At 42.8% G+C, this 24,766-nt stretch overlaps 1 protein-coding gene across 3 annotated transcripts; it reads right to left on the reverse strand.

Annotated features, from left to right (window-relative positions):
- Positions 1-323: 323 nt before the first annotated feature.
- LOC115113221 (tumor necrosis factor receptor superfamily member 6-like) lies at positions 324-18,541 on the reverse strand. 3 transcript variants are annotated; one of them, XM_029640615.2, is made up of 9 exons: positions 18,330-18,540; positions 16,592-16,705; positions 16,242-16,376; positions 14,724-14,841; positions 5,783-5,856; positions 5,553-5,648; positions 5,310-5,353; positions 4,560-4,578; positions 324-4,453 (listed from the first exon to the last, which is right to left on the reverse strand). In XM_029640615.2, the coding sequence occupies exons 1-9, from the start codon at positions 18,523-18,525 to the stop codon at positions 4,134-4,136; spliced, it is 1,116 nt and encodes a 371-aa protein (XP_029496475.2). In that variant the 5' UTR covers positions 18,526-18,540; the 3' UTR covers positions 324-4,133. The 3 variants fall into 3 exon arrangements, with proteins under 3 accessions (XP_029496475.2, XP_029496476.1, XP_064868867.1); XM_029640616.2 differs by having other exon boundaries at positions 16,592-16,736; positions 18,330-18,466; XM_065012795.1 differs by lacking the exons at positions 324-4,453; positions 4,560-4,578; positions 5,310-5,353; positions 5,553-5,648; positions 5,783-5,856 and adding exons at positions 6,956-8,347; positions 8,488-8,547 and having other exon boundaries at positions 18,330-18,541.
- Between the last annotated feature and the right edge of the window lie 6,225 nt (positions 18,542-24,766).

Below are 24,766 nucleotides of genomic sequence, written 5' to 3' on the forward strand. Positions count from 1 at the left end.
TTTGAGGGAATGCAACCTTTTCCGATAACCAAACATAGCACTGATTGCATTGTATCTGTCAAGAATTTGCTTCCAGTAAATGATTCAAGGAAAAGCCTTACAAACTGATTTGGCAAATGCCCAATTCATTTTTACTTAGTGTCAATGATAGTCAAAGATAATCACTATTGTAGTGGGGTATTAGGTCAGATGATGTATCCTGAAAGGGATAAATAGCTGCACAGTTCATGTAACTTTGACTCTTGTAATTTCTTCATTAAACATTTTGGTTGTGTTTACAGTAGATAGGAAGGAACCACAAAATAAAGAGAATGGAAAGTAGGTAAGCGCCTTTTCAAAATGTTCACATTTTTTATAGAACTAAAATTACAAGCATGTACAGTGAAATGCCAAATAAACTGTTAGCCTTTGAGATGTTGAACAACTATTTGGCACTTCCCCTGTAAACTGCAATGTAGCATACCATTGATACAACTGCCTATATGCCATGAAGTTGTGTCATCTTGACTAATGAAAGTTGTTAATTAATGGTGGATTTAGTCTGTTCCTTGAAATCTCCCTCAGACTAAAGGTATGAAAGTTGTAGAGCCAGGAAAAACATAATGGAGACAAACATTGTAGGCCTATACCATGTCAACATTTTTTTATTTTTTTATTCTCCCATGACTGACTTTATTTGGCTATTTTAGTTGCTCAAAGTACCTTCTCATGACTGTTGCTCATTTGGCCTGCATTTCAACAGAATAGCATACAATGCAGCGCACATTTATAAGAATACAAGAGATGTGAAGTGAAGATGTCAAATACTGTTAAAGGCTATAGTTGTTGTATTTTTCAATAAAATAGGGCCCATCTTTATGCCTACAGTATACATCACATGACTTACATGGGTATAAACAAAATACATTGACTCAATGGAAAACAATTCAACAAAGACCTTTGCAAAATTAAAATAGCTGGCTGCATGACAAATATAAACTGCCTACAACCATACACCACCCAGTGGGCATAGAACATGACAAAAGACGTATTTGTCGAGTTGAAATCTGGTCGGGACGTCTTATATCCAGATCACAACCAGAGTAACACATATTTTTCATGACGTCTTTTTGATGTAAGCATCGAGGAAAAAGCGGGGAAAAAATCCTTGTCAGAAGGTTCGCAACATACCTCAACTTGCACCTCTTCATCTGTAGGATTGGTTGGAGGAGGCATGGCAACACACACACATCAACTTTGCAGGTCCATTCAAAGACAGAATGTTTCTTGTGTCCGTGGATGCGCATCGCAAGTTAGTGTCTGCAGCTAGAGTCCCAAGAAACTACCTCAGCGGACCAAAGTGGGTTCATGCTAAACTCATTTCTCAGACTAGTCCTGTGTACTACACTGTCCAGAATGCAGAGGATGTCATCTGGAAAAGGCACACAGATCAGTTAAGTTGAGTACAGCAACACCAAAAGAACCACCAGTTCGTAAGAGGATCACAACTATTACTGGGTGACACCCTGACCCAGCAGTTGTCACCTAGTTGCTCAAAGTACCTTCTCATGACTGTTGCTCATAATGGTGACAATTTAAGTAGGAGGTGAGGAGATGTGGTGTATTGGGTATGTGTTGAGGGGTCATGTTATAGATAAATGGTTGAACTGAATTAAAATCCACAGCCAGACTATTCGATTCTACCAGGGCCTGTCTGCAAAGCTGAGAAAAAGACGCATGGATTACATCCCGATCAGACAGTCACTGGAGGAAAAAGGGATTAAACCTCAGCTCCGACTTCCCAGCAGTGCTGTGGGTATGTAAGGGAGGTATGGAAGGGAAGGTAAAGGATGGAATTCACAAGCGCCGACGAAGCCCAAATCAAGCTGCAAGAAACCTTTCCAGTTCAACAAGGAGAGTCCCATTTACTGAGAAGAGAATGACGCGGGAAAAAGCGATGAGCACAATATAGGCTAGATCCAATGATGCCTAAAACCAGTTTATCGTAAGTTGAGACAATATTAATTCCCCCTCCCCCAAAACAATCTACACTAGACTTTCCCAAGCAACTGTTCTGCTCAATAAATTAATGATAGAAGTATCCGATGCCAATGGGCTACATGGACACCGATAAAAATACAAATGGGATGACATAGCATGTATGTCAATAACTTCTATGTGTGTGTGTGTGTGTGTGTGTGAGTGTAGGTATGTGTGTGGGTGAATGTTTGTGTGTCTGAGAGGAAGAGAGAGTGGGAAAATATGAGAGGTTGGGACAAGCTTGGCTTGGGTGGGTAAGGGTGGGCAAGGATGACCAAGAATGAGAAATAAGGCCAAGCTTGGCTTGGGTTGACAAGGATGGGAGGTTGAGAGAAGCTTGGCTTGGCTGGTGTAAAGGGGAGAGAAATTGGGGAGGTAGAGAGGGATACATTTGACTTGGGAAAGAAAGACGGATTTAACTATTCTAATGTACAATGCAATTTTATTTCCATTTGCTACCTGCAAACCTGCTGACACATTCAACAGAAACAGTGTTCCCCAAAACAAAAACAAACACAACTCAGAACCTTTGACATTGGACAGGAAGTTATTGCCAGAAACTACAAGAGCCCAAACCAGAAATGGCAAGCTGGCGAAATTGTGTCAAAGACAGGACCCTTGACCTACATTGTGAATGTAGGCCCCAACATGATCCGGCGCACAAATGTGGACCAATTACTGAATGCAACAGCTCAAGGAGTCACAGCACAGGATGAAGCTGCTGATGGCTTTATCTCATTAGGACTCGGATGAGCTTGTCCCTGCAACAACAGAGGTCTTACCTGTTACTGATGAAACTGAACCTCAAGAGACTGTTAAACCCAGCTATACTGGCATCTTGACTGGCATGAACAGTACTACGAAAATGTTATTGGTCACATAAACATGGTTAGCAGATGTTAATGCAAGTGTAGCGAAATGCTTGTGCTTCTAAGGCACTGCATCTCAGTGCTGGAGGCGTCACTACAGACACTGGTCAAATCCAGGCTGTATCACAACTGGCCATGACTGGTAGTCCCATAGGTTGGTGCACAATTGGCCCAACGTCGTATGGGTTTGACCGGTGTAGGCCGTCATTGTAAATAAGAATGTGTCCTTAACTGACTTGTCTAGTTAAATAATGTAAGATATGTAAACATTAATAAAGTGACTAGTGATACCTTTATTAAAGTGGCCAATGATTTGAGTCTCTCTGTGTTAGTGATGGCTGTTTAGCTGTCCCACCTCTTAATTGTGCATCTGTAAAAGTTTGTGAGGGTTTTAGGTGACAAGCCAAATGTCTTCAGCCTCCTGAGGTTGAAGAGGCGTTGTTGCCTTCTTCACCACACTTTCTGTGTGGGTGGACCATTTTGGTTTGTCCGTGATATGTACGCAGAGGAACTTAAAACATTCCACTTTCTCCACTGCTGTCCTGTCGATGTGGATAGGGGGGTGCTCCCTCTGCTGTATCTTGAAATCCACGATCATCTCCTTTGTTTTGTTGATGTTGCGTGAGAGGTTGTTTTCCTGACTCCACACTCCGAGAGCCCTCACCTCCTCCCCGTAGGCTGTCTCGCCGTTGTTGGTAATCAAGCCCACTACTGTTGTGTCGTCTGCAAACTTGATGATTTGAGTTGGAGATGTGCATGGCCACACAGTCATGGGTGAACAGGGAGTACAGGAGGGGGCTGAGCACACACCCTGAAAGTCCAGGAACAATGGTTGATGCAGTCTGGGCCAACAGCCTTGCAAGGGTTAACACGTTTAAATGTCTTACTCATGTCAGCCACGGAGAAGGAGAGGGGGGGCCCGCAGTCCTTGGTAGCGTGCCTCATCGGTGGCACTGTATTATCCTCAAAGCAGGCAAAGAATGTGTTTAGTTTGTCTGGAAGAAAGACGTCGGTGTCCATGATGTGCCTGATTTTCTTTTTGTAGTCCGTAATTGCCTGTAGACCCTGCCACATACGTCTTGTGTCTGAGCCGTTGAATTGCGACTCCACTTTGTCCCTATAACAACATTTCACATTTTTGATTGCCTTGTGGAGGGAATAACTAGACTGTTTATATTCGGCCATATTCCCGGTCATCTGTCCATGGTTAAAGGCAGTGGTTTAACCATACTGTACATACAGTATCTACACCTGTCCTGATCCTGAGTTTTTCCCTGTGACGCCATCCTCCTTGTTGCTGATGATAGCCACGATATCCTCTGCCTTGACCTTTTTCTTCAGGCGGAGTAGAGTCTGGACCAGTGTCTCAGAGGCTGTGGTCATCCCCTCCTTCTCCACCCAGGCCCTCAGTAGGCTGGAGCATTGCTCCTGGGAGTCATTGGGAAAGTTCAGCTGGTGGGATTCTATGGCGGTATGTGTCATCCCACTGCACTCGGCCACCTGTTTCATGTCCCTCCACCCCAAGGTCTTAGCGATGTCTGGGAGGTGTGGCCAGAGATTAACACCTGAAACCAAAGAAAAAAGAGGGATTATGGGTAATTCTTAGTTGGAAATAACATACATAAGGTTCAAATTAGCACACATCAGTAGTAACATTGATGATGTTCTTACCTCTCAGTGGCTGCATTTCCTGCAAAAAATAAATACATGTAAAACACATTCACCATTGATATTTAACTCACTAATTATAATAGGTGACATGATATGTAACAGTGATGTAGCACTAGAGATGCATGTCTGTGTTTTAAGCGGTGGCTGTAGTTAGGGACAGAGTAGAGTACTGTGACACTTTCAAGAAGCCGGTGTTTGGAAGACATATTGGCACGGGTGTTGTTAGGCCCAAGACGAAGTCCACAATATATAGTCCCTACACAAATATAGGGTTACTACCCAAGCCGGCTGGTCGTTTGTTCTAAATGTTCCATTGCCATACTGGCTGGCAACATTCCTTTCACTTGCTTGCTAGCTAGCCAAATACGGTTAATTTACAGTCACGACAAACAGTGCAGACAGCTGCATTTGCATTTATTTAAGCTGTTTTCTACGAGGATACATCCATGAGTTAATGAGGCGCGATTTCGCCTGGCATAGAAAATGTGCTCTCATTAGGACAATGTTGTTCAGAGGAGCTAGCCAACAACACAGCTAACACAATCACTTCAAACTGAAGCTGGGAAGACTGCAAACTAGCTGCACTTTGTTTCGTTTCTTTGTATATATCCATAAAAATGTCAGATGGAACAGAGTAAATAGGCATTTTAATCTCCTAGATTTAGCCGGTGATGGAATAGACACCGACTGGAATGTGCTTTTAACCATTCAGGTTTAGACCCACCCCTTGTATAAATTGAAGATATTTACCTCTGAACTCCGGTTGGGCAGTTCTGTCAAACCACCATTTGGCCCTAACAAAGGAAATTGGAGACATGTCAATGCTATTTCAAGGACGACTCAAAACCAGATACTTTTGGAAAGGGAGCTTTTCAACAAGCCAGACTTCTGTGCTCTTCAAACACTTTACTAACTAAATTAGAGAAGAACCTCTTCTGCCCCCTTTTGGTGATTTAGCATAGCCTACAACTGACAGAATGACCAAACACTTACCAAAACAACATTTCTTCTTTCGCCACAGGCAAATGATCACAATCAAAACGACAAGAAGAACAGTAGTCAGGACAAATACTACTGCCAAATTGCTTCCTGCAAGAAAGGAAAATAAAAGCCTAATGTTTAGAATTTTTTTTTAACTTATAACATTCATACTGTAAGTGAAAGAACATCTTCCAAATCATTTTAATGCATTGAAATGTTATGGTTTTGCTCAATTCCCAAACCTTGTTCTTTGAAGGCATGGCATATGGTGTTGTTGGTGGCGCTACAGGCTACCTTGATGCCCTCTTCACTGCATCTTCAAGAGAAATTAAAAGATTTGATGTGGAAAGGTGTCACTCTAGTCTATAGCCTACACCAGATTTAATGATAGCACTTTACTGTAGGTGTCCTTATTCATGCATTCTTTATCATGTCTATCTTAATCCTGGTCTTGGGGACCCAAAGGGGTGCACATTTTTGTTTTTGCCTTAACATTGCAGCTGAATAAAACGATCAACTCTGCATCAAGCTTTACTGATTTGAATCAGGTGTGTAGTGCCTAGGCAAAAACAAACATTTGCACCTCTTTGGGTCCCCAGGACCTGGATGAAGAAACACTGATATAACACGTTACAACATTTGTCATATGATGTCATACATTTTAAACAGTTATGAGTAACGGCATTTTTTTGCCAAGGAGGTATTAATCACGCAATTTGACATCAAACTAAGATGCTTGGTGCAGTATTTCTCAAGTGAAAACATTTGCTAGTCGTAGGTCGAACACTTCATTAAAGAATCCCTACTGTTGACCAATCACGCGTAGACCTTGGCAAACAAACTTCGACTAACCTCAAATGTCCCTGTTTCGACTGGGAAGCATACTTGAAACTTTATAGACAACTGTTCATCCATTTGTCATATGCTCTAATGTCAACTGTTAATAACAATGGCTATTACAGTCTGCCTAACAACTTATGTCATATGTTTTTATATCACATTATTACATTGACTGGAATGATGGGTGTCATAACCGTGTCATATGCCATTAGAGAGTGTGCACAAACACCTTAAAGATGGAATCCGCAGTTGTGGAAACAGCGCCACTGTCTGCCCCACTGCCAATGTTATTGTTTTTGTTTAGTTGACAAAGCAGAGTTGAGAAGCTACGTGATTAAAAAAAACGGTTACATTTCTGCTGTTTTATCTCACGTGCAATGATGTCCAAAGGGAAAGAAATCTGTAACTTATTTGTTGTTGTAATGTCGCAAATGAACATGGCAGTTTCACCATTAAAGATTCCAGCTTTAAGTAAAGTGATATTAATTTGAGGTGTTATAAAACAGTAATGAATGTCTTAATATGTCAGAGTTGAGAGTATCACAAAACCATTTTGGATCGCTAAGAAACGTGTATATTGGAGCACTTAGGATTTGTTTTATTTAGACAACAAGATAAATAAACTGCTGAGTTGTACAACTTGGGCCACATCCAGATTTTAAAAAACATTATTATAATAACAACAACTTGCCAAAAAGTACAACAATTGTGAAACTAAATGGAGGCAAATATAATTCTACAACAAAATCAAAAAAGGAATTGTGAAAGCTGTGAAGAAAGGAAGATGTGCAGGTTAAAGTAACAATGTACAGTATACTATGAAAAAATAAAGCAAATAGTAACACAATAAAATAAGAATAACAAGGCTATACACAAGGAGTACCAGTACCGAGTCAATGTGCAGGAATACTAGGTAGTTGAGGTAATATGTACATGTAGGTAGGGGTAAAAGTAAATGGGCATTCAGGATAGATAATAAACAGAGTAGTAGCAGTGTAAGTGAAGTGTGCCAATGTGTGAGTGTGGCGTGAATATGCATGTGTGTGTGTGTGTGTTTTGTGTTTGTGAGCGTATATAGTGTGTGTGCGTGTGTGTGTTGGAGTGTCAGTGTAGTGTCAAATCAAATCAAATTGTATTGGTCACAAACAGTACACATGTTTAGCAAATGTTATTGATAAAAACAGCTCTAACAGTGCAGTAATATCTAACAAGTAATATCAAAACATGTCACAACAATACACACAATAAACACAAATCTAAAGTAAAGGAATGGAACAAAGAATATATACATTTTTGGACGAGCAATGTCGGAGCATCAGCCACTAAGATACAGTAGAATAGAATACAGTATATACATATGAGATGAGTAATGCAAAATATGTAAACATTATTTAAAGTGATCAGTGTTCCATTATTAAACTGGTCAGTAATTTAAAGTCTATGTATATATGGCAGCAGCCTCTAAGGTACCTACTGATGGCTATTTAACAGTCTGATGGCCTTGAGATAGAAGCTGTTTCTCAGTCTCTCGGTCCCAGCTTTGATGCACCTGTACTGACCTCGCCTTCTGGATGATAGCGGGATGAACAGGCAGTGGCTCGGGTGTTTGTTGGTCAGACCTCACCACCCTCGAGAGCCCTGCAGAATGCGAGTGGTGCAGTTGCCATACCAGGCGGAAATACAGCCCAACAGGATACTCTCAATCGTGCATCTGTAAAAGTTTGTGAGGGTTTTAGGTGTCAAGACAAATTTCTTCAGCCTCCGGAGGTTGAATAGGTGCTGTTGCGCCTTCTTCACTACACTGTCTGTGTGGGTGGACGCTGAGGAACTTGAAGCTTTCCACCTTTTCCACTGCGGTCCCGTCGATGTGGATAGGGGCGTGCTCCCTCTGTTGTTTCCTGAAGTCCACGATCAGCTGCTTTGTTTTGTTGATGTTGAGTGAGAGGTTGTTTTCCTGGCACCAGGATCTTTTGGGGCGGTAAGCAAATTGAAGTGGGTCTAGAGTGCCAGGTAAGGTAGAGGTGATATGATCCTTGACTAGTCTCTCAAAGCACTTCATGATGGCAGAAGTGAGTGCTGTGGTGCGATAGTCATTTAGTTCACTTACCTTTGTATTCTTGGGTACAGGAACAATGGTGGACATTTTGAAGCATGTGGGGACAGCAAACTGAGATAGGGAGAGATTGAATATGTCCGTAAACACTCCAGCCAGCTGGTCTGCGCATGCTCTGAGGATGCGGTTAGGGATGCTGTCTGGGCCGGCAGCCTTGTTGTGAGAGTTAACACGCTTAAATGTCTTACTCACATCGGCCACGGAGAAGGAGAGCACACAGTCCTTGGTAGCAGACCACGTCGGTGGCACTGTGTTATTCTCAAAGCGGGCAAATAAGGTGTTTAGCTTGTTCGAACACACCCTCAGTGACCACGACATGTTTGGTTTTCCCTTTGAAGTCTGTGATTGTCTGTAGACACTGCCACATACGTCTTGTGTCTGAGCCGTTGAATAGCGAATCCACTTTGTCTCTATACTGATGTTTTGCCTGTTTGATTGCCTTACAGAGGGAATAACTACACTGTTTGTATTCGGCCATATTCCCAGTCACTTTGCCATGGTTAAAGGTGGTGGTTCGCGCTTCCAGTTTTGTGCGAATACTACCATCTATCCACGGTTTCTGGTTTGAGTAGGTTTTAATAGTCACAGTGGGTACAACATCTCCAATACACTTTATGATAAACTAAGTCATCATATCAGAGTATTTGTCAATGTTATTCTCGGAGGCTACACGGAACATTTCCCAGTCCGCGTGATCAGATTTGCCAAAGGGAGGGTGGGGGAGGGCCTTGTAGGTATCCTGGAAGTTGGAGTGAAAGTGGACGAGTGTTTTAGCAGTGCGAGTACTACAGTCAATGTGTTGATAGAACTTCGGTCGCGTTTTCCTCAAATTTGCTTTGTTAAAATTCCCAGCTACAATAGTGGTATCGGCTTGAGGGGAATGTGAACTTCTCATCTTTTCCTTTCCTCTCTACTTACTGGCTGTGGTTAATCTGTACCACACATGTGAACTCCTCATTTACATTCAAAGATTCCTTTCCTCGCTTCCTTGCTCCTTTCTTCCTTTTCTAGCTCCCTTTCCTTCTTCCTTTCCTTTACTTTCTACTAGCCGTGGTTAATCACTACCACATACATGTGAACTCCATCTTTTCTTTCTTAGATTCCTTTCCACTTTCCTCACTCCCATTCCTTTCCTCCTTTCCTTTCTACTGGCCATGGTTAATCCCTACCACATTCACGTGAACTACTCGTGTTCTTTCTTAGATTCCTTTCCTCCTTTCCTCACTCCCTTTCCTAGCTCTGTTTCTTTCCCTCCTTTTCTATATTCCTTTCCTCATTTCCAGCTTTCTTTACTTCCCTACCACCCTTTCCTCTCCTCTTTTTGCAAATGCAAAGCTGTCACAAATCATGTTCTGCCCCAGAGCAGTTTGTTTCATTAGTTGTAAAAATATATATATAATCCTAACTACGTATGTATCCATGTTTCTCGGAGATCATGAATGTTTTTGTGATAGTATAAGGACCATCATAACTTTTATAACACCTCAAATTAATGTCACTTTACTTAAGGTGTCTGTGCACACTCTATAACGGCCTATGGCATGGTTATGACACCCATCATTCCATTCACTGTAATAATGTGACACAGAGTTTGGTAAATTATATGGGTCTTTCTATAAACTAGGGTAACAGTGAGGATTTCCTAAACTGGACAACTTCCTACACTTTCAAATGTGTTCATGTCATTACATTAAGATATAAGGAGGGATCATAGCTATATTGAATAAAATTCACAAGTTGATTTAGAACCTATGTTCCATCCTTTTTGTCCAAAATCGTGTGAATCGTGAACCCTGTAAGAATCCTGGATCTAGCTGTCGAAACAGTTTTTTTGTATAGAGATCTCAGTATAGAGATCTCATAAATGCAGTGTAACTACGTAACATTTTGTCCTTATGTTACGGGGTGAAAACAGCTTTTCATGCGCACACAAATCCAAAATAATATATGCATTGCTGAATGGAATGCTTCTAACCGGAAGAGTCACCTTACCTTGATAGTTAAAACCTAAATCGATGCTGTCATTAATGTGGTTCTTCAATAATTATGCATGATACTTGTTGGATGGGAATTTGGTGTCCATCTGATTAGTTACGGCGTGATATTTTCACACACTGTCATCTGATCCAGGAAGGAATTTTCAGAATGACAGTCAAGTGACAAACAGCTGTTTGTCATACGATGCAACAACAGCCCAAGTCCTGGAAAAAAAGGTGTTCGCCAGAATATTTTGGTGTTTCATTCATTATGCCAGTGAAGACAGTTGTGCCTGGATCCATTTTGGATATAACATCCCCAGTGAATTGATGTTGTCTGCTTGATTTACAGCAGGGTCTTGTTAGATTTAACAGAGAACGCATCAAGGTAATAAGTTAAATGTTTTCAAATGTATTTGTGCCTCGGATTGGACACCGGGTCTACATTTTGTTTTCCATTTTAGACCTGCAATTTTAAACAATACAAGGGGCTTGAAGTTGCCAACTTGAACTTGGAGCTCAGAAATTCAAGGACTAGAATAGGCCTACCTAAAATCAGACATTTCCTCAATCTGGTGCTTAAAAAGTAAGTTGTAATTATTGTAGTCAATTTATAAATTATCATGCTGCCTTATAATTATCCGTGATTACATTTTTAATCAGTTTTTGTGAGAGATGTGGCCACTTTCATTTGTTTCCCGGCGCTTCAATTGAACAGTGTTGTGCTACTCTGTTGCGGTAAAACCACATACAGTTATTATGAGGAAGGCAAATCTACCCATTAAAAAAGGAACCTGGTGTTTGGTCACTTTCTCATGATAAAAACAGAAATAGTGAGTTTCAAATGGTGAGCTTAATGCTACTGCTATTCATGGATTTCCTATGTGTGCCTGCGTCGGCCACAACAATCCCCATGCATGCATCCATTTAGTCTGGCAATGTCTACATTATTCTCACATATTTAAGAATGTAATAATAATTGACAAGGCTTAAAGTAATCGCTATTTTTAAAGTGGTAATGGCGTACTTTCTCTCACGTCACCCCGCTCCTCCGCTCTCTCCACTGGCTTCCAGTTGAAGCTCGCATCCGCTACAAGACCATGGTGCTTGCCTACGGAGCTGTGAGGGGAACGGCACCTCAGTACCTCCAGGCTCTGATCAGGCCCTACACCCAAACAAGGGCACTGCGTTCATCCACCTCTGGCCTGCTCGCCTCCCTACCACTGAGGAAGTACAGTTCCCGCTCAGCCCAGTCAAAACTGTTCGCTGCTCTGGCCCCCCAATGGTGGAACAAACTCCCTCACGACGCCAGGACAGCGGAGTCAATCACCACCTTCCGGAGACACCTGAAACCCCACCTCTTTAAGGAATACCTAGGATAGGATAAAGTAATCCTTCTCACCCCCCTTAAAAGACTTAGATGCACTATTGTAAAGTGGCTGTTCCACTGGATGTCATAAGGTGAAAGCACCAATTTGTAAGTCGCTCTGGATAAGAGCGTCTGCTAAATGACTTAAATGTAAATGTACTTTTAAAAAACTGAGTGTAGTGGGCAGTATTTTGATGTTTGGATGAAAAACGTACCCAAATGAAACTGCCTATTTCTCAGGCCCAGAACCTAGAATATGCATATAATTGTCAGATTAGGATAGAAAACACTCTAAAGTTGCAGGCGAAAACCTGAGGAAAATCCAACCGCAAGTGCTGTTTTTCCTGAAAGCTCTCTTCGCTCCACTTAAAGGGATATGTAATCAACCTTTTCCTTTCCTTTTCCTATGGCTTGCACGTGTTGAGAACAGTCTTTAGACATAGTTTCAGGCTTTTATTTTGAAAAATTAGCGAGAAAGATCACATCGCGTCATTGGATGGCTGGGTGCCAACAGTGTTTTGCATACGCAACAGCTTGGAGCAGACATTTTCTCTCTCCTATTGAAGAAGTTAGAGTCTGGTTGAAATATTAGTGATTATATATCGTAAAAACAACCTGAGGATTGATTATAAAAAACGTTTGACATGTTTCTACGAACTTTACGGATACTATTTGGAATTGTCGTCTGCCCCGTCGTTAACGCTCGAGCCTGTGGATTTCTGAACATAACGCACCAACCAAATGGAGGTATTTTGGATGTGAAAATAATCTTTATGGAACAAAAGGAACATTTATTGTGTAACTGGGAGTCTCGTAAGTGCAAACATCCAAAGATCATCAAAGGTAAGCGATTCATTTTATTGTTTTTCTGACTTTTGTGACCAATCTACTTTGCTGCTAGCTGTTTGTAATGTTTGGTCTGCTGAGAGAGATGTCCTTACATAAACGCTTGGTATGCTTTCGCCGAAAAGCTTTTTTGAAATCTGACACACCAGGTGGATTAACAACAAGCTAAACTGTGTTTTGCTATATAGCACTTGTGATTTCATGAAAATGTAATATTTTTTGTAATTTAATCTGAATTTGGCGCTCTGCAATTCAGCGGATGTTGACGAAAATTATCCCGCTAACGGGATGAGTGCATCAAGAAGTAAAAAAAATAAAATAAAATGTGCATGCTTTCGGGAGGGGGGCTTCTATATTAGGCCATATATAAATTAAACAATTGTATAACATTGATGTCCTTGAAAAGTACAATTAAGCACTTGAAAAAGTCCCTGAAAGTCCTTGAATTTGACTTGCCAATGCCTGTATGAACCCTGCTTAAATTATGTATAGAGCTAGGCCTATGTAGTTGTATAGGTGGAGTTATGGGGCAATTTGCATATATTCACTTTTATTCCTCTAAGTACATGTGGAACTGCATGAAAATCACATTTATTTTTGTTTCAACCATTTAGAATTGTTGATCCCAATGTCACACATTGGCCCCATTATTTATAGAAAGCCCCATATAAAGTCCAGTTACAACATATGGTAAGTAGACACTTATGTAGCATGTAATAACATATGACAGAAATTGTCATGCAGTGTAATAGTAGTTGTTATTAACAGTTGACTTTAGAGCATATGACAACAGGATGAACAGTCATCTATAACACCAATTATAACATATAACATTATAACATCTTATGCCATTACTCATAACTATACTGAACAGAAATATAAACGCAACATGCAGCAATTTCAAATATTTGACTGAGTAACAGTTCATATAAGGATATCAGTCCACTGAAATGAATGAATTAGGCCCTAATCTATAGTTTTCACATGTCTGGGAATACAGATACGCATCTGTTGGTCACAGATACCTAAAAAAAAGGTAGAGGCGTGAATCAGAAGACCAGTCAGTGTCTGGTGTGACCACCATTTTCCTCATGCAGCGCGACACATCTCCTTCGCATAGAGTTGATTAGGCTGTTGATTGTGGTCTGTGGAACTTTGTCCCACTCATATCCAATGGCTGTGAGAAGTTGCTGGATATTGGCGGGAACTGGAACACGGTGTCGTACACGTCGATCCAGAGCATCCCAAACATGCTCAACGGGTGACATGTCTGGTGAGTATGCAGTTCATGGAAGAATTGGGACATTTTCAGCTTCCTGGAATTGTGCACAGATCCTTGCGACATGGGGCCGTGCATTATCATGCTGAAACATGAGGTGATGGCGGCAGATGAATGGCACGACAATGGGCCTCAGGTTCTCGTCACGGTATCTCTGTGCATTCAAATTGCCATCAATAAAATGCAATTGTGTTCGTTGTCCGTAGCTTATGCTTGCCCATACCATAACAGTCCTGGTGGACGTTACTGCAGTCAGCCAATTGCACACTCCCCCACATCTATGGCATTGTGTTGTGAGACAAAACTGCACATTTTAGAGTTGCCTTTTATTGCCCCCAGCACAAGGTGCACCTGTGTAATGATTGTGCTGTTTAATCAGCTTCTTGATATGCCACACCTGTCAGGTGGATGTTATATCTTGGCAAATGAGAAATGCACACTAATAGGGATGTAAACAAATTGATGCACAAAATCAGAGAAATAAGATTTTTGTGCATATGGAAAAAAATTTGGGATCTTCTATTTCAGCTCACTATACACAGGACCAACACTTTACATGTTGCGTTAATGTTTCGTTCAGTGTATTTAAACTACTTATGACAGCTTATATGTTTATATAGCTGTTATAAAGACTTCATGAAAGCATTAATAAGGACACCTACAGTAAACTTTTACTGATTTAACAATGTGTCTTTAACATTTAGAAAACTATAAATCAATATATTTTGATAGTTATTTGGTTAAAGTATCTTGAACTTACACGGTACATGGGTAGCAGGCCCTGCAGTGCTCCTTCCCCTTGTTACAGTAGTGGCCCTGCTGGCATCGACATACTGAATCCTTGAAGATGGTGCATCTGTCCTCCACCTCCAGATTGGCTACGAAAGACAAACATCACAGTGGCAGTACATTGGCAAGGTTGGGTTACGGATGTAACCTTGTTTCTCTGAGTAGTGTAACGGGTGGCCAAATGACCTATGGGAACTACTTCACGTGATGTGATTGATATGCTTAATATCAAAGATGTTTACAGTCACACCACACCCTTAGTGCACCCACGTGACCTCAATCCACACCCTCAGTGTACCCAAGTGACCTATCACTATAAAAGGCAGTATGGCGTGACATACTGTCTATTACTTAGATCCGTAACCCAGCATTCACTTTTGTAATATCTTATGGTTCACCGAGTTGCGGCTGAAAGACAACATGAATAACATAAAACTGCCGTGTTTTACACTTTTTCGGCGTGATAGAACAGCGGCTTCTGGTAAGACAAGGGGTGGCAGTCTATGTATATTTGGGAACAACACCTGATGCATGAAATCTAAGGAAGGTTTTGCTCGCCTGAGTTAGAGTATCTCATGATAAGCTGTAGATCACACTATTTACCAAGAGAGTTTTCATCTATATTCTTCGTAGCCGTCTATTTATGACCACAGACCAATGCTGGCACTAAGACCACACTCAATAAGCTGTATACGGCCATAAGCAACAGGAAAACGTTCATCCAGAGGCGGCAGGGACCTTAATGCTGGGAAACTTAAATTGTAGGATGTGGCAGGGCTTGCAAACTATTACAGACTACAAAAGGGAGTACACAAGCTAAATTTCTTCTATGCTCGCTTCGAGGAAAGTAACACTGAAACATGCATGAGAGCATTAGCTGTTCCGGACGACTGTGTGATCACACTCTCCATAGCCAATGAGAGACACACATCAACACCATTATCCCAGAAACCCTAGACCCACTCCAATTTGCATACCACCCCAACAGATCCACAGATGATACAATCTCTATTGAACTCAACACTACCCTTTCCCACCTGGACAAAAGGAACAGCTCTGTGAGGATTGTTATTTTACTGCTGCTGTTTAATTATTTGTTACTTTTTATTTTCAATGTTTTAGTGATCTATTTTTTTACTTAACACTTATTTTTCTTCAAACTGCATTGTTGATTAAGGGCTTGTAAGCATTTCACACATTCGGCGCATGTGACAAATATCATTTGATTTAATTCGATTTGAAGAAAAGACAGTGAACAAAAGACAGCATGCCACGCCACACTATGTTCTATAGTGACAGGTCAGTAAGGGTGAGGCGTGACTGTAAACATCTTTGATATTAAGCATCGCAATCATATCGCATGAAGGGAAAGGAGTTCCCATAGGTTTTGTGGCGACCCTGTTCCGAAAACAAAAGAGAACTTAATTTGCTACAGTAGGTAGGCTTACCTATAAGGTGTCAGTTCTACCTGTTGTGTGTGTAGGCCTACCTTTAGGGTCACAGGAAGTGCAGGGCTCACAGGAGTCCAGAGAGTTGGGGTCACTGTTGTAGGTCCTGTCTTCATCACAGTAAACACAGGTCCCATCCTCTGGGCTCACACTGCAGTGGCTCTCCAGATGTTGGCCTATACACATAGAATACATAATCAAAGGGAAAGACATAGGCCTACATAGCATACATTAATTCTATTCATGCATTTTACAGGGGTTGATTTCAGTTCTCACTCCAATGTAAATGTGCTTGCGCAATTATTATGGTATTGACCTGTCATGGTGGTGACCAAAAGAATGCTAATGTGAGATAGTTCGATACAGATAATGTTAAACATTAGATGCTTACCAGCCGCACAGAGACAGCATGCCATTCCCTCATGCTGGTAAGTGCCATCTTGACAACTCTGCCTTTTGGTGCGCAATTTGCTAGTGATTAAGATGTCTTGGGAACTCCGCTCTGCTTTGAATGGTGTAGTTAAACGAACCGTACACTGTTAAATGCAATTACATTATGGAGTGTTATTATAACAGACAGCAGTAGGCAGTTACGGTAGCTGCGTGTGTGTGTGTGTGTGTGTGTGTGTGTGTGTGTGTGTGTGTGTGTGTGTGTGTGTGTGTGTGTGTGTGTATGCGCGCATGCGTGATGCGTGAGACTTATCAGTGATTTAAGTATGAGACATTGGAAGGTCAATTATTATTATTAAGGAAAAGTGCCTATGTGTGGTAAGTGTAACATAGTAAAGGTAAACCTGTATTAATTTGTGGATGTCCATCATCCATTTCGTGTAATATGTTATGAATTACAATTCCTACAATATGTAAAAAAAAAAATGTGCCATTTGTTAAATATGTTGTTTTTACCATGCTGCTACTCACTGTTTATTATCTATACATAGTCACTTTACCACTACCTACATGTACAAATTACCTTGACTAACCTGTACCCCTGCACATTGACTCGGTAACCCCTGTATATAGCCTCCTTATAGTTATTTAGTAAATATTTTCTGAACACTCTTTTTTTAACTGCATTGTTGATTAGGGGTTGATTAAGTAAGAATTTCACGGTAAGGTTCTATTTGGTGCATGTGACAAATCAAATTTGAATGGTTTTTATGTTAACTAGCGTTAGCTAGGTGGCTGAAGTTAGCTAGGCTAGGGACTAGGGTTAGGGGTTAAGGTTAGGGTTAAAGCTGCAATATGTAACTTTTTGGGCGACCTGACCAAATTCACATAGAAATATGAGTTATAGATCTGTCATTCTCATCGAAAGCAAGTCTAAAAAGCTGTATCTGTTCTATGTGCACTATTTCTATGCTTCCCATTCATAAGTTTTGTTTTTGTGTCTTTTCCTTTTGGTTTTGTACACCAGCTTCAAACAGCTTAAATAAAATACAATGATTCTTTATACTATACTTGCTTGTTTTGTGACATAAACAGACATTAGGCAAACTATTAGACTTTTAGCAACCAGGAATGGGCAGAGAGATTTCTGCATATTGCACATAAAGGAAAACTCCAGCCAAAAACTATCTTCTGGTATTTATTTCATTAGTCCATTGATATAGTCACAAAATGTTTTGCATGTCAGCAATCAAGCTTTCAAGATATACAACTTTCAAAATACAGAAATACAACTGCTATAGTGCATTTTGTAGTTACAAAGTAGCTACAAAAGTAGTAAGTAGTTGCAAAGTTGCTATTTATTTAAAATTATAAAAGGTGTCCTTGATTAGATTCGAATACGCAACTTTTGCGTTGCTATGTTTACATCTAGTCTATGAGACAAGGCTGGCGTGGCATGTCCCAACAAGTCAAAATCAAAAGTGAAACTACTTCAGCACGGACAGTTTAGGAACTTTTACCTGTCGATTAAATAAAAAATATCAGATATTTATACATCGTGTTTGATAGATGTATATACTGTATTTCATCCATGCAATATACCAGAGCAGAGTTGAGAATGACTTGACAAATATGGCTGTGAGAGTTAGTTTAGCTAGCCCAAGTTCTGACAATAATAGAATATCTGAGTTTAACCTATACAAAGTATGTCAACAATAACATGTTGATAGTCAACTCACCAAAATGCACAGGATATATAAAAAAGTATATTTGTTCATTTTCGAAATTTATGCATCCAAGAAGAGATTGCTGCGCCCTGTGTGGTGTTTGCAATTGCAAATCTGCCCTCTGTTTGAAGTTTGGAGGAATTACAGACAGTACGTTGACCACGATTGCACAATGACAGTCAAGTTGCTGCAGGTTCGTAGGGCGCATAGACAAGCAATGCCGAACCGGAAGTGCGTGCGGGTTTTATTCTAACCGTTTTATTCAAGAAAAACATCCAGTAAAAATGTGTTTCACCATTGAAAATGGTTATCTTATGAGATACATACAATGAGTTGTTGGAGTAAGTTTAGTAGATACGGAACATGTATTGTATTCATCATTGTTCTATGAGACAGACCTATCTCTCCATGTAGCACTAGGGGGAGCGAGTGGCCTTTGCGCGGGACCGCCTGAGTTGCTCCTCTTTTTACACATTTTCTGGGTCCGTTATTGCAGCGATCCGTCAGGACTGGGTGTGTGTAATGGTCATTTTCCAAGCACACCAAGCTCCGAGGCAGATTGTTTCATGTCATAGTGTCAAGTTCTCGTTCTACCATGCAGTGCAATAGAGATCATTGCTTGGTGATCTTCAAAAACGGTAAGGACTTATAGGAACTGCATCTCAGTGCAAGATGTGTGCGTCACTGCGGTCTCTGGTTCAAATCCAGGCTGCATCACATCCGGCTGTGATTGGGAGTCCCGTAGGGCGGCGCAAAACTCCTGGTCCTATACCAATAATAATAGTTATCATCAACCCTGTCCATACATTAATAAAGGTTGATGCAATCCAGTGATCCCTACAGACCAACAGTCTGCATACTATATGTATGGAGTAATCCCTACTGGTGATGCACAGCATTGATTGTCACATCAATCAGAGTTACCACACTATCTTTATCAGAGATGTGCAGTATGCATGTGCATTTACTGTAGCCATGACTCTAATCACTATATCACATGCTATCACAGTAGAGATGTAATGATCATGCTGTTTAATCAGCTTCTTGATATACCACACCTGTCAGGTGGATGGATTGACTTGGCAAAGGAGAAAAGCTCACTAACAGGGATGAAAACAAATTTGTGCACAGAATTGGAGAGAAAGTTTGTGTGTATGGAACAATTCTGGGATCTTTTCTTTCAGCTCATGAAACATGGGACCAACACTTTACATGTTTCCGTTTATATTTTTGTTCAGTGTAAATAAAACACTGAGCTACATGGTATCACCCCTGCCATTCAATAGTTTATTGCCATTTTTGTGAAAGGGAAAGCAGAGAGATAGACCGTGAGCGTGAGAGAGAGTGGGTGAGAGGAAATGTGCTCATTCAGATTCAGATAGATGTGACAGGAGGGAGTGGAGGCTATTTGTGAAAAGTGTACAATGTGTGGGATCCCTGAAAGGATACTGAAATAATGGATAGTCCAAGAGTGATCAGTCAGGTTTGAAATACAGAGTAGACATGATAAGTGCACAGTGGTGCACTTCAATGCACACCTGGGGCGGCTGTGCTATGTCCCTCTGTTAGACCTCTGGATTACTTTATATACTGCAGTTAATTGAGATACTAGTTTAATTGCCAGCAGTTGATACTTGGAGTCTCCATCAGCATCAAAGGACAAGCTGTTGAATCAGAAAAGAGGTAGAATCTTCGATTCTTCTCATAGAAATAGTATTGAACGAATGGACACAACACGTGTCTGATTGAATGCCTCTAGGGAGGGGGTTTCCCATAAAGCTATGAACTAAGATCAGCTATACAATCATCTAGGTTTGTTGCAGTGAATTATTTTAATGTCTCCTGGTACGTAAAAAAAAAAATACAAGGATAAAAAAACAAAGCATATGTGGTCAACGAGGGCTTTAGCATTTCCACAAAAAGGCTTGTTAAATTCTCTTAAACTATAATTTTGGCCTGGAGAACTTCCTTGAAGCAGACATCCTGTGGGATTTGATTGTTTTTTCCAAGAGTATCAAATTTCCGCTTTTTGTAGTTTCACTGATTCTTGGATGTGCAGACTTAGCTTTGTGCTAGTGTCACGACTCCCACCGAAGGTGACTCCCCTTCCCGTTCGGGTGGCGCTCGGGCGGTCGTCGTCACCGGCCTAATAGCTGCCACTGATTTACAACTGTTATCAATTAGGTTATTAGTTGGGCTTTATTAGCCAGCTGGCCCGCCTGCTGGGTGTGCAGCAGTGAGGTAATGGGAGCCGCTACCTGGCCAAAACCCTGACCCCTCTCTAGCATTCATAGTGGAGGTGGACGCGTCCGAGGCTGGGGTGGGTGCCATGCTGGGTACTGTGCTATCACAGCGCTCGGGTACGCCACCAAAACTCCGCCCCTGTGCTTTCTTTTCGAGGAAGCTCAGTCCAGCGGAGCGTAACTATGATGTGGGGGACCGGGAGTTGTTAGCAGTGGTCAGGGCTCTGAAGGTGTGGAGACACTGGCTTGAGGGGACTAAGCACCCCTTTCTCATCTGGACCGACCACCAGAATCTGGAGTATATTCAGGCAGCTAGGAGACTGAACCCACGTCAGGCATGGTGGGCCATGTTCTTCACTCGATTCCGGTTTACTTTGTCATACAGACCGGGCTCCCAGAACGTAAAGGCTGACGCACTGTCCTGCCTTTACGACACGGAGGATCGGTCCACCGAGCCTACTCCCATCCTTCCAGCCTCGAGGCTGATGGCACCAGTAGTATGGCAGGTGGACTCGGGCATCGAGCGGGCGTTACGGGCGGAGCCCGCGCCTCCTCAGTGTCCGGCTGGGCGGAAGTACGTGCCGCTTGGTGTCCGGAACCAACTGATTCGGTGGGCTCACACCCTACCCTCACCGGGTCACCCATGGGTGGTGAAGACAGTGGGGGGCCTCCAGGAGAGTTATTGATGGCCAACCTTGGCTTCTGACGTTAGGGTTTATGTCTCTTCCTGTTCGGTGTGCGCCCAGAGTAAGGCTCCTAGGCACCTTCCTAGAGGGAAGTTACAATCCCTCCCCATTCCACAACGGCCATGGTCTCACCTATCCGTAGATTTCCTGACAAATCTCCCCCCGTCTCAGGGGAACACTACGGTTTCGGTGATTGTGGATCGGTTCTCTAAGTCCTGCCGTCTCCTCCCGTTGCCCGGTCTCCCTACAGCCCTACAGACTGCGGAGGCATTATTCACCCACGTCTTCCGGCACTACGGGGTGCCGGAGGACATCGTCTCTGATCGGGATCCCCAGTTCACGTCCTGGGTATGGAGGGCGTTCATGGAGCGTCTGGGGGTCTCGGTCAGCCTGAACTCCGGTTATCACCCCGAGAGTAATGGGCAGGTGGAGAGAGTGAACCAGGAGGTGGGTAGGTTTCTGCGGTCGTATTGCCAGGACCGGCCAGGGGAGTGGGCGAGATACATCCCCTGGGCTGAGATGGCCCAGAACTCACTACGCCACTCCTCTACTAACATGTCTCCATTTTAGTGCGTGTTGGGGTACCAGCCGGTCCTGGCACCATGGCATCCTAGTCAGACCGAGACCTGGAGGGCCATCCAGGAATCCCTCCAACAAGCCAGTGGACAGCAGAAGAGGAGTGCTGACCGCCACCGCAGTGAGGCCCCCGTGTTTGTACTGGGTGACAGGGTCTGGCTCTCGACCGGAAACCTACCCCTCCGCTTGCCCTGCCGGAAGCTGGGGCCGCAGTGTGTAGGGCCCTTCAAAGTCCTGAGGAGAATAAACAAGGTGTGTTATCGATTACAACTCCCTTCCTATTATCGTATTAACACCTCGTTTCATGTGTCTCTCCTCAGGCCGGTGGTAGCTGGTCCCCTGCAGGACGGTGAGGTACCGGAGGTCCCTCCTCCCCCTCTGGACATCGAGGGGTCCCCGGCGTTCACGATACGGGCCATTCTGGACTCGAGACGCCGGGTGAGGGGCCTGCAGTACCTCGTGGACTGGGAGGGGTACGGTTTGGAGGAGAGGTGCTGGGTACCGGTGGGGGACATTTTGGATCCGTCAATGTTGAGGGATTTGCATCGACTCCATCCGGATCACCCTGCGCCTCGCCCTCGAGGCCGGTGTCGGCACGCTGCGGGAGCCACGTATCAGGGGGGTGGGGGGGGCTCCGCTCTGCGGTCGTCGTCACCAGCCTACTAGCTGCCACAGATGTTTGCCTGATGAAGGCGGACATTTGATATTAATTTTGTCAATTGACAGTGACATCATGGCTACAAGGTCAGATTAATTGTAGCATCTCATCATCAGCTTTAAGCACAAGCTGTGTGTATGTGTGTTTGCTATAGCCACTACATATTCACCCTGAAAGATTACCTTTAGGTAGCCGACACAGACATATCATTTGGATAGTACTGTTAAGCAGAGTGGAACAGGGGACCCCAAGAGCAGACTCTTGGGATGAAGTAACCAAGGTATTTATTGAAACACGGGGAAGATGGAGTGCAGGCCAGGGGAAGCTTGGGTGGGTTGCAGGAAACCAGGTGCTGAGGCTGAGGCTGGAGCGAGAGGGGTTGGGACAGGGTAAGCAGGTCCGGAGGGGAATCCAAGGCTGTAGTAGAGTGGTGAATCCAGGACAGAGTAGCAGGATGACGAGACGTGGAACTGGAGACACTGGACCAGAGTCAGAGCGTGCAGAACTGCAGCAGAGATGAAAATAGCGTCAGGCAAGGAAAAATACGTCTAGAAACGTAGACTGACCGAGCAGAGATTACGATCTGGCAGTGTGGAAGTGGCAGGGCTGAGTATTTGTATAGGTCTTGATTATGGAACAGCACACCTTTCTCTGCCCACACAATGACACACACACAGAGAGAGAGAGGGAGAGGGAGAGAGTACTGGGGGAGTGGCGGCAGTTCAGATGTGACAAGTACTTGACTTATGTTGGAAAGAAACAGCATTTAAAGAGTCCAAACACATACTTAGACCCCTAATTTACCATTAGGGTTGGGGATTCTGCCACTATGGGCTGTGAGGCTTTGATCCCAGACAATACCTCTCATTTATTCAAGCCAAATGGAGACAGAATTAGTTCAACACAGGCGTTCATTTCATTTCCTGGAGGAGATTTTCCTGAATGAGTGATGAATGTTTCTCATAAACTTTTGAAAGTGTAAAGTCTAGCTAAATGATCTGTCTGTGTTCCCCTAACAGTCTTCTAGGGTGAACAGTAGATTTGGTTCCCAAGCCTCCCGCTCTTAGAACAAAGGGTTCCAAAAGGGTTCTTCAGCTGTCCCCATAGGGCAACCCTTTTCGGTTCCAGGTAGAACCCTATTTGGTTCTAGGTAGAACCCTTTTGGTTCCAGGTAGAACCCTTTTGGGATCCATGTAAAACACTTTCCACAGAGGGTTTTGCATTGAACCCAAAAGGGTTCTACCTGAACCAAAAAGGGTTCTTCAAAGGGAAAGGGGGAAACGGGGATACATAGTCAGTTGTACAACTGAATGCCTTCAACTGAAATGTGTCTTCTGCATTTAACCCAACCCCTCTGAATAAGAGAGGGTACATCCATAACAATGAGCTAATGAGGCGCGATTTCGCCTGGCATAGTTGTTCAGATGAGCTAACCAAAAACACAGCTAACACAATCACTTCAAACTGAAGCTCGAAACACTGCAAACTAGCTGCACTTCGTTTCGTTTGATCTTTTTACAATGGGCATTTCTTTGTATATATCCATAAAAATTATGCCAGCTGACTCATGATTTCAACTGGCTGAGAAAAGCTGCCTGCCTGTCTGTCTCGTCCCGACTCGTTCATTACTATGGGACAGCTGGAGATCGAATTTTAATATTGAAACAATGTTGCAAATTTGGGAGAGACAGACAGCAAGGTTTATACAAATCTCCTTGTTGAAAATGAAATGTTAGTTTAAAAGAAATGTGAGATTTTTATAGTGGAGATCAAGTTTATAAATTGCTTGGCTGGTCCCCCGGGTCGGGCGAGGGGACGGAAGCTAAACTGTTACATTGATGCTGTTGACCAATATCACTGGTTGCTGCGGAAAAGGAGGAGGTCAAAAGGAGGGTGAGTGTAACGATGTGGGGTTACGTCCAAGGGGACGGACGAAAGCTATACTGTTACACAAGCATAAGATCACCATGCGCAATGCCAATTGTCAGCTGAAGTGGTGTAAAGCTCACCGCCGTTGTGCTCTAGAGCAGCGGAAACGCGCTCTCTGGAGTGATGAATCTCGCTTCACCATCAGGCAGTCTGACTGACGAATATGGGTTTGGCGGATGCCAGGAGAACACTATCTGCCCGAATTCTTAGTGCCAACTGTAAAGTCTGGTAGAGGAGGAATAATGGTCTGTGGCTGTTTTTCATGGTTCGGGCTAGGCCTCTTGGTTCCAGTGAAGAGAAATCTTAACGCTACAGCATACAATATCATTCTTGACAATTCTGTGCTTCCAACTTTGT

This window comes from Oncorhynchus nerka, linkage group LG28, assembly GCF_034236695.1.
Source record: "Oncorhynchus nerka isolate Pitt River linkage group LG28, Oner_Uvic_2.0, whole genome shotgun sequence".
NCBI classification, from domain to species: Eukaryota; Metazoa; Chordata; class Actinopteri; order Salmoniformes; family Salmonidae; genus Oncorhynchus; species Oncorhynchus nerka.